Source organism: Theropithecus gelada, chromosome 7b (genome assembly GCF_003255815.1).
Source record: "Theropithecus gelada isolate Dixy chromosome 7b, Tgel_1.0, whole genome shotgun sequence".
Taxonomy (NCBI): Eukaryota; Metazoa; Chordata; class Mammalia; order Primates; family Cercopithecidae; genus Theropithecus; species Theropithecus gelada.
Window position 1 is genome coordinate 51,463,604 of NC_037675.1, and position 12,616 is coordinate 51,476,219.

The 12,616-nt window shown below is 36.4% G+C and overlaps 1 protein-coding gene across 1 annotated transcript in view; it reads right to left on the minus strand.

The window, feature by feature from the left end:
- The window catches only part of SOS2 (SOS Ras/Rho guanine nucleotide exchange factor 2), a 116,916-nt gene that overhangs the window by 4,864 nt on the left and 99,436 nt on the right, over positions 1-12,616 (minus strand). The window contains 3 exon segments of the mRNA XM_025391970.1: positions 6,016-6,057; positions 6,547-6,808; positions 10,057-10,173. Of these exon segments, the coding sequence (XP_025247755.1) occupies positions 6,016-6,057; positions 6,547-6,808; positions 10,057-10,173 (421 nt within the window).

Sequence of the window (12,616 nt, forward strand, 5' to 3'; positions counted from 1 at the left end):
GAGATGAGGATGCAGTGAGAGGAACAACTTTGGAGGGGATAATAAGAAGCTCAGTTTCAGAGAGGTTAAGTTTGAGATTCCTATAAAGATATCCAACTGGAGCTGTTAAATGGGTCATTAAATATATGAGTCTAGAAGTCAGAAGAGAGGTTCTGGCTAGAGATAAAAACTTGGGAATTATCATCATGTAAGTGATACAAGACTGAACAACCAAGTGAGTGAGAAGAGGTCCAGAAACTGAGTCCTAAGGCCTTCCGATGTCAACAGTTTGGGAAGGTAAGGAGGAACCAGCAAGAGAGACCAAGGAGCGACAAGTGAAGTGGAAGAAAAGACAAGGGAGTGGGATGAATCTTCATGCATGCGACTTTTTCCAAATATTTATTGGGTATTTTGTATAAATAAAGGCAGAAGCTTTGTCTTTCTTGTTTGCCACTGAATCTCTTGTGCTTAGCAGAGTAGCTGGTACAAACTAAGTATTCAATTATCTGCTGAATCAGTAACATCAGAGGGTGTAAACATCTTTATGGTTTGATACGTTGTATTCAGATTGCATTCCAAAAGGGTTATACTAATATACCAGTTTACATGGGGATAAGTAATGTACCTTTTACCATAGGCTTGCTCACAATAAAAAACAAACAAAAACAAACAAACAAAAAACAAATGAAAAAACACATTAATTCAAAAGACTAAAATGGCAACTCACTATTGTGTAAAATTCTTCGGATTTCTAATGATGCTGAACTATCTATAATTATCTATGTTCCTTACAAGATATACTTCCTTTGATGTGAAGTACCCATGTTCATTGTGAATGGAGTTTTTTCTCATTTCATCTGAGTACTTTTCACACTTACTATAAATATTTTATTTCTTTCTTTGGGGATTTATTTTAGAATATCCAGAATTTATGCAGTTATTCTCAACTTTCTATTAAATTTCAAAATGTAAAATTTTCTTATATGGAAAACGTATTTTACTATCATTCCAAATAATGTCCAGAATTCTTACTTCTACAATGGCAGTGTTATGGGTTGAACTGTGTTCTCCCAAAAGATATGATGAAGTCCCATAACCTAGTACCTATAATTGTGACCTTATTTGGAATATAGTCTTTGCAGATGTAATGAAGTTAGGATGAGGTCATTAAAATGGGTCCAAATCCAGTATGACATGACCAGTGTCTTTTTAAGAAGAGGAGAAGAAATAAAGAAACATTTCGTGACAAGACAGCCATATGACAATGGAGGCAAAGATTGAAGTGATGCATCTACAAATCAGGAGATGCCAAGGATTGCCAGCAAATGCCAGAAGCTAGAAGCAGCAAGGAAGGATTCTCTTCTCCAAGTTTCAGAGTCAACATGGCCCTGCCAACATCTTGATTTTGGATTTCTGGCCTTCAGAACTGTGGGACAATACATTTTTGCTCTTTTAAGCTACTCAGTTTGTGGTGCTTTGTTATGGCAGTATTAAGAAACTAATAGACAGTGTAATGACATCTCCACCACAGAACAACAAGAAAAATAAGAAATATCAATAAACTTCAATAAAGCCAGGAAATACATGAAGCTGAAGCTTTAATTCATGAAGGTAGATTATAATGTATATGGAGACAGATGGAGGAAGATGAAACCCAAATGTCTGCAGAGAGTAATACTGACAAACAGCAGCAAATCTGCCCCCACAGAACCAAATAAGGATTCAGGAGCTAAAGGCATTTGGTACAAAGGAAGGCACGGGCATGAAAACAGAAGACTTAAAGGTTAAGTCTGGATGAGGGGCAGTTAGAACCCCATTCTCCTCTCCCCTACCTAGTAAGGTCAGGCAATGACCTCATTCCCACCTCTGTAGGAGACTGGCAGTTTTATTCTCCGGAGAATCTAAACCCCAGACTTGGGATACTAGTCTGAGCTGAAAACACAGATATCCATACTACATGGCGAGACTGCCCCAGGCAGAAGATTCAAAGATCCTTCTTTAGAGAAACTAAACATTCCTAAAGAAAATGCCTATAGATTCTAACATTTGGGGATTTCCTAAGTAAAAAGTTATCATTCCATCACTCTACAGTGAAACCCACAAGTCAATAAGTGCCCATGGATATAGATATAGCACTTCCCATCAGTTTGCCCCTCATTCGAAAATATGAACAGAAATACTACCAGACAAGAAAGGAAAGCCTCCAATATGAAAGACAAGAGACTACAACTAATACAAGAAAGAAGGTCAGAAAAGAGACACCAGAAACAAAACATTTTTTTTTTCAAAAATACTATAATTACCCATCATCTCAAATATTCATCATTTCTTTGTGGTGAGAACATTTAAAATCTTCTCTTTTATCTATTCAGAAGTATGTATTAGTATTAACTATAGTCACTGAAACTTTGCATCCATTGACCAAAGTCTCCCCCCTTTCCCGGTACAACCCTGTCCAGCCACTGGATATGAGACTTAGATGATTTGATCATTCCACAATGTACACATGTATCAAAACATCAGATTGTACCCTATAAACATATACAATTATCTGTCAATTAAAAATAAAATTTAAAAATACTATAATTATTATCCTAAGAGAGATAGGAGAAGACAGTGCATCCATGAAATTAGAATAGGATGCTATTAAAAAAAGGCATGATCAGAGGGAACTGAGAATTCTTAGAAATTCAAAATTATGACAGATGAAAAAAATAAGTAGAAAAGCTCAAAGATAAAGTGAGGAAATCTTCCAGAAAACAGAACAAGAAGACAAAGAGATGGACAAGAGGTGATAAAAGACAAGAAAATTGGAGGACCAATCTAGGATGTATGAGAATAAGAAAAAGGAGCTCCACAAAAGGAGTCAGAGAATATGCTGGGGGAAAAATTATTACCAAAGCAATAGGAAACATTTTCTGGAAATCAAATACTCGAATCTCTAAATTTAAAGGGCTCATTAAGTAGATGGCAAAATGAAAAAAAAAAAAAAACAAAAAACCCACATCAAAGCAGTTCACTGTGAAGCTGTAGATTATTAAGAATAAAGAGAATGCCTTAAAAGTTTCTTCAACATATTATGGCAGAGCCTGCTGCTTCCCAGTACACTTTTCCCTTTTTCCTTTTAGTAACAGGATCCCACGAATTTTGGCAAGGCAAATGGCTTCTGAGTTAGAGACATTTCTTAGCCTCCTTTGTAGCTAAGAAGGTCTGCATGACTAAGTTTTAGGAAGACAGCAAAAGTGATATATGCAACTCCCAGATCTTGTCTTTTTTTCTTTTTCTGAGACGGAGTCTCTCTGTCGCCCCAGGCTGGAGTGCAATGACACAATCTTTGATCACTGAAACCTCCACCTCCCTGGTTCAAGCAATTATCCTGTCTCAGCCTCCTGAGTAGCTGGGACTACAGGTGCATGCCACTATGCCCAGCTAATTTTTGTATTTTTAGTAGAGATGGCATTTCACCATGTTGGTCAGGCTGGTCTCGAACTCCTGACCTCAGGTGATCTGTCTGCCTCGGCCTCCCAAAGTGCTGGGATTACAGGTGTGAGCCACCGCACCTGGCCCAGATCATGTTTTTATAACAAAGCTCCTTGCCCTCCATCGTCCTGCTAGCCAAAAAATGGTAACAACTACAGCAGGTACTCAAGACAGAGATGGAAGTCATATCTTGAGAATTCTGAATTGCCCTGCTTAGCTGGAAAACCCAGTGGAGCAGAGTTTCCTACTTGGTCTGGCTATTGTGAGGAATAAACTTCTATTTCATTTAAGGCTCTGTATATTTGGGTCCCTTTGCTACTGTAGGTATGCTCTAGGTATTAGAAAAAAAAAAAAAAGATTGAAACTGTAGGGTCATTGAGAGAAAGATATTTGTCTATTTCATTCACTGCTATCACTCTCACACCTAGAATAGTGCCTGCACATATCAGGCGTTTAAAAATTATGTACTGAGTGAATAAATGAATAGTATTAGACTTTTCAGCAGGAATTATGAAAGGTAGAAGACTGTGGAGGAAAATGCCTTCAAGATTCTGAGTCAAATTGCTTTTTACATTCTATATCCAGCTAAACTATTAACAATTAAATGTATAATAGGCTTCCACAAAAGAAAACAAACAAAAAAAGGTGTACGGGTTTCCATATACACAAGAACTTAAAAAGTTTAGGTCTTATGTGTTATCTTTTCTCACGTAGCTACTAAAGGAGCTACTCCTATCAAAATCAGGGAGCATATCAAGAAAGAAGATGAGGAATCAAAAAACAAGGATCCAACACAGGAGGGAGGCAAAGGGAACTTCTACGATGACAGTGAAAGAAAGTTCTAGGATGACAGCAGGGTCAACACCTGAGTAGCAACCAGTCCAAACTGGAGCAGGGGGACAAAAAGGCACCAGGACGGAAGATTCCAGGAAAGAAAGAAGGGAAAGGGAAAAGCAAAGAAAAGAAAAGAAAAGGGAGAACCCTGTTAGGTTCCCTGATTGGCCTGATTTTATGGAAAACTGCTATGAAAGGGCGTGGAAAGGTGCTAAACAAACATACAAACAAACCTAAACAAACACACAAACAAACCTAAACATTGAGGCAATTATTAACTCCAGGAAACAGAGCTATACAAGAAAGGAAGCATAGCAGTGAATACTTGCCCCAAATGTGGTAAGTATAGACAGGGTAGAGCATGAAATTCTCATCCACCATAACAGGAGATCAGTAAACATTGTCTAAAATTAATGACTCAAGAGAGAATATAAAAACATCATTTAGAAATGTGGAAGTGTCCTTGGAGAAAAGGAGTGGGGAGACTTGAGGTAGAGAATCATTGTTAATTTCATTTTAAGTGTTTCCGCGTTATTTCCCTTTTAAATTCTATTAATATGTCACTTTGATAAAAATTTTTTTTGGTAGGGAGGACAGGGTCTTGCTATGTTGCCCAGGCTAGTCTTGAATTGCTATGTTGCCCCGGCCTCAAGTGATCCTTCCTCAGCCTCCCAAAGTGCTGGGATTACAGGTATGAGCCACTACATGGCCAGATAAAAATTTGTTAAACTAAAATTAAATATAAAATTAAACATTTAAAAGACTAACCTTATTTTTCTCATAAGATAGGGAACTTTGCTACTATGTATTTTACTATGCTCGGAGCAGATGTTCTCCAGATTGGGAGAATTATACCCAAAGGTGCTGTGTTCATTTTTGGGTTTTGTTTTAAACAAATGACCACAGAGAGAAAGTTAACAGCATTAAAAGTTGTAAATTATGAAATAATTAGGAATGATAGACTAGTACTAAAAATACTGCTTTAATTAAATAAGATGATATAAAAAAAATAAGTGATTGAGGATATCCTGGGAACCTGATAAACATTTAGTATATTATTCCCAGGGAAAAATGATTTGAAAAGGTTAAGGAAGAAAGACAACTGACATGAAATTACTATTCCTTCTATGCCAAGCAGTATATTAGGTGTTCTTTTTTTTTTTGAGATGGAGTCTCACTCCGTTGCCCAGGCTGGAGTGCAGTGGCCTGATCTCGGCTCACCACAACCTCCGCCTCCTGGGTTCAAGCAATTCTCCTGCCTCAGCCTCCCAAGTAGCTGGGACTACAGGTGTGAGCCACCATACCCAGCTAATTTTTGTAATTTTTTAGTAGAGATGGGGTTTCACTATGTTGGCCAGGCTGGTCTTGAACTCCTGACCTCATGATCTGCCTGACTTGGCCTCCCAGAGTGCTGGGACTACAGACGTGAGCCACCGCGCCGGGCTAGGTGTTCTATATAGTTATTTCATTTGATCCTTAACAAGTGTGGGGAAGGTAAGTAATTTCTTTAAGGCCATACAGCCCTTAGAACAGATCATAAAAAATGATGAAAATAAACTATAGTGAAGCTTAAGTAGTACACAGTTGTAAGCAAATAATTACATTTATTTATAACTTTTCTTATTCTTTAATATTGCCAAAACCCAAAAGAAATATAAATTTAATCAACCAGATTATTATCTTTACAGTCATTTCATTAGAATGAACTTAAATCTTACTTACTTGAATGTGGCAAAAGCACTGGAGCAAAGATGCTATTGCTGCCTATTGGAATAAGAAAAATTAATTTGAAAAGGAAGGTAACATGTATGGTATTATTTTTTAATTGTTTCCATAAATAATATGTAATACACAGTGCAGAATTTTATCATAATCTTTTGCCATGTTAGTTTTTAAAAAAATTAACCCAGAACCTTCTGTACCTAGAATGGTTTTTCTTCTTAGCAATAAGTGGTTCCCCCTCTATCTCTATTTGTTTTCTTACTCACCATCTATTGCTCCCTTTAGACTGGTAGTGGGACCCAAAAGGTACTGAATAAATCTTTGTTGAATGAATAAATTAGAAGATAATATGCATCAACAATGCACAAATTATGCTTTACTTCTTGTATTAATCACTATTTTCACATTTAGATGTAGCTTTTCACACTAACATAGTTTGCAAAAGATTCTATAGTTCCCTAATTAAAATGATAAGAATTATCTGAGACACAGGATTCCTTTTTTACCAAATGGTTTACATCAAATACTTACCACAGGAGCTGTTGAGATCCACATCTAAAAATACACTAAGGTCTGAAGAAGCAGATACTGGTGGAGTAGATGGTGTATTTGGAGAAGTTGGTGCTGACACTGTTGATTCCAGCTCAGTTTCAGCAATCCGACTAAAGCTTATTTTACATGGTTCTCTTTCTAATGGTGTTGGGTGACCTCGTAAAGTACCTGAGGTAGAGCCATGTCGGCCTGTGTTAGGCCTTATTCCAGGAGATTTCAAGGAGAAAGTTGATTTTCTAGGCTGGGAAAAGCAAACATGATTAATGTCACAAATTTGCATAGACAGCACTTTGTTTCTGTGACTTAGAGCTACCTTATTAGTCTTATTAGTTCTTAAGCATACAGTTCTTAAGCGTGCAGTCCTTCAGTCTGCAATGACAGCCTGTATCATTCTAGTAGAATCTTCTGGATTTGACTGACTTAATTTTAAAATGAATTTGAATATAAGTAAGTCTCTTTTCAGCGCTGCAGAAAAAAAATTCTTGAAAATTTATGTGAAAATCACATTTTGCTCCTAAAACATACGAACCTAAACTTCTCTTTGAAAATATCTATATAAATTTTACAAACATTTACTGGGAACATAATTTATGAAACATGCTACATGCTTCAGAAAAAAAAAGATAATTTTTTTCCTCTTCCTATACTAAATGATCAACCTCTACATTGGTGCCTTAATAATCTTTGGAGAAAATTCCTATCATTATCCCCCACCCTCACCTCTGTCCCATTTTTCAAGTTCTGGCAGGAGCAATCGAATAAAAAACACCGAACTCAGATCAGAAAACTTGAGTTAAGATCTCAACTGTGCCAATATCTAGCTTTGCAGCCTTGAAAAACTTATTTAACCCCTTGGAATCTCACCATTTTCCTTTGTAAAATGAGAGTAAGATCTACGACGGGTTTTCAAAAACTGCATGGCAAATGTCTATTATGAAATAACTATGTATGACTTTCATTTTTTTCCATCAAAAAATAAACTCATACTAACTTATTATAACATGTCTGAACAGTACCTAGTTTGAGATACTAAGAAGGATAACACATCAGTTTGTAAAGAATCCCTATCAGAGGAACATGAATTCTGTCAAAATTGAAGCAAGAACAAATATCAAATTTATGATGATGCTTGGGTGCAAGAATGGTGAAATCACTAATATTTTATGAAAAGTTTATGGGGACAATGCCCCAAAGAAATCAGCCGTTTACAAATTGATAACTTATTTTAACAAGGGATGAGATGATATGGAAGATAAAGCCAATGGTGGCAGATCATCGACATCAATTTCTGAGGAAAAAATTAATCTAATTCCTGCTCTAATTGAAGAGGACTGATGATGAACAACAGAAACAATAGCCAACACCACAGATATCTCAACTGGTTCAGCTTACACAATTCTGACTGAAAAATTAAAGTTGAGCAAACTTTCCACTAGATGGATGGCAAAACCATTGCACCCAGATCAGCTGCAGACAAGAGCAGAGCTTTCAATAGAAATGTTAAATAAGTGGGATCAAGACCCTGAAGCATTTCTTTGAAAAACTGTTAACAGGAAATGAAACATGGCTTCCCAGTATCATCCTGAAGACAAAGCACAATCCAAGCAATGGCTACCAAGAGGTGGAAGTGGTCCAGTCAAAGCAAAACCAAATCAGTCAAGAGCAAAGGTTGGCCAAGCACCGTGGCTCATGCCTATAATCCTAGCACCTTGGGAGGCTGAGGCTGGAGGATCATTTAAGGCCAGGGGTTTGAGACCAGCCTGGGCAATACAGCAAGACTCTGTCTCCATTTTTTTTTTTTTTTTTTTTTTTTTAAAAAGGCCAGGCATGGTGGCTTACACCTCTAATCCCATCACTTTGGGAGGTCGAGGCAGGTGGATCACTTGAGGTCAGGAGTTCAAGACATGCCTGGCCAACATGGTGAAATCTCATCTCTACTAAAAATACAAAAATTAGCCACGCATGGTGGCACACACATGTTATCCCAGTTACTTGGGAGGCCGAGGCAGTAGAATTGTTTGAACCTGGGAGGTGGAGGTGACAGTGAGTCGAGATTGCACCACTGTAGTCCAGCCTGGGCGACAGAGCGAGACTCTGTCTCAAGAAAACAAAATAAAAACAAGAACAAAAACAAAACAAAGGTCATGGCAACAGTTTTTTAGGACGCTCAAGGCATTTTTCTTGTTGACTTTGTAGAGGGTCAAAGAACAATAACATCTGCTTACTATGGGACTCTTTTGAGAAAGCTAGCCAAAGCTTTTGCAGAAAAACAACCAGGAGAGCTTCACCAAAGAGACCTTCTCCACCACAACAACGATCCTGCTCATCCCTTTCATTAAACCAGGGCAATTCTTTGAGAGTTTTGATGGGAGATCATTAGGCATCCACTTACAATCTTGACTTGGTTCCTTCTGACTTTTTTGTGTTTCCTAATTATAAAAAAAAATTAAAGGGCAACCGTTTTTCTTCAGTTAATAATGTAAAAGAGACTGCATTGACATGGTTAAATTCCCCGGATCTTTAGCTTTTTGGGGATGGACAAAATGGTTGGTATTAGCACTTACAAAAGTGTCCTGAACTTGATGAAGCTTATGTTGGAAAATAAACTTTATATTTTTATGTTTATTTTTTAATTCCATCAAAAAATTTATCTTTTCATTCCATGTTTCCATGAACTTTTTTTCATTCTTTTCTTTTTTTTTTTTATATGGGGTCTCACTCTGTCACCCAGGTTGGAGTGAAGTGGAGTGATCTTGGCTCACTGCAACCTCCGCCCCACAGGCGTGCACCACCATGCCTGGCAAAATTTTTTTGTATTTTTGGTAGAGACAGGGATTACAGGCGTGAGCCACCACGCCCGGCCTCTATGAACTTTTTGAAGTCCCCTCATATATCACACAATTGTGAAGATGAGGTATCATGAAACTACCTGACTTCTTGCTTCACTCAAAGTTGGTTTGTGTTTTTATTTCCTTCTATATCTTGCTTCACTTTTAGCTACTTAGAATTTGTCTTCTACTAATTCTGTTGCCACTGCAAACTCCTGCAGTAACTGGAAACAGCATCAAATTCTAGTGACAGAGGTGGGTTCCAGAGGCAACTATGGACCATGGAGCCCAAATGGCAGAAGCCATATCAAGTCACAAGAACCAAAATATATTTGCTTACTCCTTCCCAGGTCTTTTCATTTTTTTTGTTCCATTCAGCTACCTATTAAGTTCTCACTTTCTCACACCTTTTTGTATTATTTTAGGAGAGATCAAAAGTAGACACATAAATAAGCAGTACTAAGATAAGGCATAAACTAGATTTTATCAAAAGGCTGACATTTCCCCCACAGTATATGTAATTTTAGAAATAGTATATTACTGCAAACAAAACACCTATGAACAGCCATTCAATTACATTTTTAAGATAACAGGTTGTTAAACATTGAAAATAATATTTTTAAAAACAGAACACTTGCTTCCAAAATTATAAAAGACTTACAAATCGAGGTGGCTGTTTGCAGTTTCGAGGTTCAATTTCTAGTGACTTGTTGAACAAATAATCTGTAAACTCTTTTTCAGACGCATTTCCCATGGGGTTAAGGTTTTCAAAGAATCTCTGAAATTAAATATCACAAGTGCATATATAATAAGTACATATTTTAGATCTTATTAAAATAAGATCTCATTAAAATTTTTTGCTGAAAATTACTTCATTATTTAATGCTAAAAAAGTAACACATTAAGAGATCACAATATCTGAAAAGTTCACAAATGTTGCTTATTCCAATCTCTTTACTTCTGAATAAGATTATATAATTTCTGTGGAAGTTATATTCTAGTCTTAAAGTTCTATTAAGAATATGAGTTTTCATTTATTATCATTTTAATGGCTCAGTAGTAGCACTACTTATTCCTTAGGAAACTTTATTCCTACTCATTGTAACAAATGATCATCACCAGAAAGCTACCAAAAGTGTTTAGAACAAAATTATGGTTATAATCCACAATGAAGTTTTGATAATCAGAAAAAAAGTGGAGATAGATTAAGGTCTGTTAATCCAATTTATAGATCATTCTTGATCATTTATAATTATTCTGGAAATTTCTTTTACTTTAAAAGTAGTCATTTAAATTACTTTAAAAGTAATTTCAAGAATGATTATAGGCCAGGCACGGTGGCTCACGCCTGTAATCTCACCACTTTGGGAGGCCGAGGTGAGTGGATCACCTGAGGTCGGGAGTTCGAGACCAGCCTGACCAACAGGGAGAAACCCCATCTCTACTAAAAATACAAAATTAGCCTGGCGTGGTAGTGCATGGCTGTAATCCCAGCTACTCAGGAGGCTGAGACAGGAAAATCGCTTGAACCCAGGAGGTGGAGGTTGAGGTGAGCCAAGATCATGCCATTGTACTCCAGCCTGGGCAACAAGAGCGAGACTCTATCTCAAAAACAAAAAAGAAAAAGAATGATTATAAACTTAAACCTATCTGTGCTAACTTCTAGTATAAAAAATGTTTTTATCTGAGCCAAGTCATGTGGCTTACACCTGTAATCCTAGCAGTTTGGGAGGCTGAGGCCGGGGGACTGCTTAAGCCCAGGAATTTGAGACCAGCCTGGGCAATATAGTGAGACCTCTCCTCTTAAAAAAAACCTAATACATAAAATTTTTAAAATTCTGCCTTTATCAAAAAATATTTTAAGCTTAAATTTAAGTTTTAACGTAGAAAATGTAGGTGATTTAGCACTGCCAAAAAAGGAGAAAAAAAGAAAAAGAAACAGTAATCTTACAAACCAGAAATATCATTGTTTACATTTAAACATTAGACTATCTTCCAGTGATTTTACTGTGCATGTATATGCATGTATATATGTATTTATAATTATTAATATATATAATTTATATATATTTTCCTGAAAAACTGGAATATCAATTTTAATCTTTCTGAAGTTTATATTCAATTAACTTTTTTCCATGTGGTTTGCTTTTTTTTTTTTTGAGTCTGACTCAGCCTCCCGAGTAGCTGGGATTATAGGTGTGCGCCACTATGCCCAGCTACTTTTGTATTTTTAGTAGAGACGGGGTTTCACTATGTTAGCCAGGCTGCCCTTGAACTCCCGACCTCAGATGATCTACCTGCCTTGGCCTCCCAAAGTGCTGGGATTACAGGTATGAGCCACCGCACCCAGCCAGTTTGCTTATTTTACAAAATACAAATTTTAACTCTATAGTCAGATAGCTATTTCGGAATTTAATAATCTCCATATAACTAGTTATCCATACAGGTACTTTCTAATTTTTTGCTATATACCAATTATTTTTATTAACTCCTGTATATAAATTTTTCTGCACATTTTTTATTATTTCCTTAGAAAAATTCCTTAGCAGAAAATTACTGGATTTAGCTTTATTTAATTTTGAAGTGGTTTAGAACCATATATTAAAACGGTACTGGGTTTTAGCTTTAGCAGTAGGCGAAATGAGCTTTAAAATTTCTAGTATAAAATTATTCTCATTTTTCAGGCATTCTGCCAATTTCAAGAAAATTATATTACTCCTTTAACAATACTGAAACAATGTGCTCTTATGTTCAGGTTAGCTAAATTAAATCATATTAGCCAATAGTAATTAAAGGATTTCAGAAAGTCATAACAGCAGTATTCTTGATATTCTCATCCTTTGCTCTATTTTTAAATATTATTTATTTAAGTATGATTTGAAAAGTGAATAGCTACTTTGTCTACATTTTAAACTTATTTTGACTCAATCATATAGAAGACATTTCCTCCCAAAAATGCTTTAAATGGTGGCAGGAACCCTAGACCACACCACAAACACCAATTAGCAGGTATGTTTCTGAGATATGAATACTAAAAGTACTATTTCAAGTATACCGAATTAAAGTGTAACATTATTCCTGTGGGGGCCGTATTTCCTTAGCCCTCTGAAGCCCCACATCACAGAGGGCGGGTTCAATGGTGAGAGGGGACGAAATAGGTCACCATCAGTAGGTTCCCGTCTTTTTTTTTTTTTTAAGAGCAAGTATCTTTTTTTTTTTTT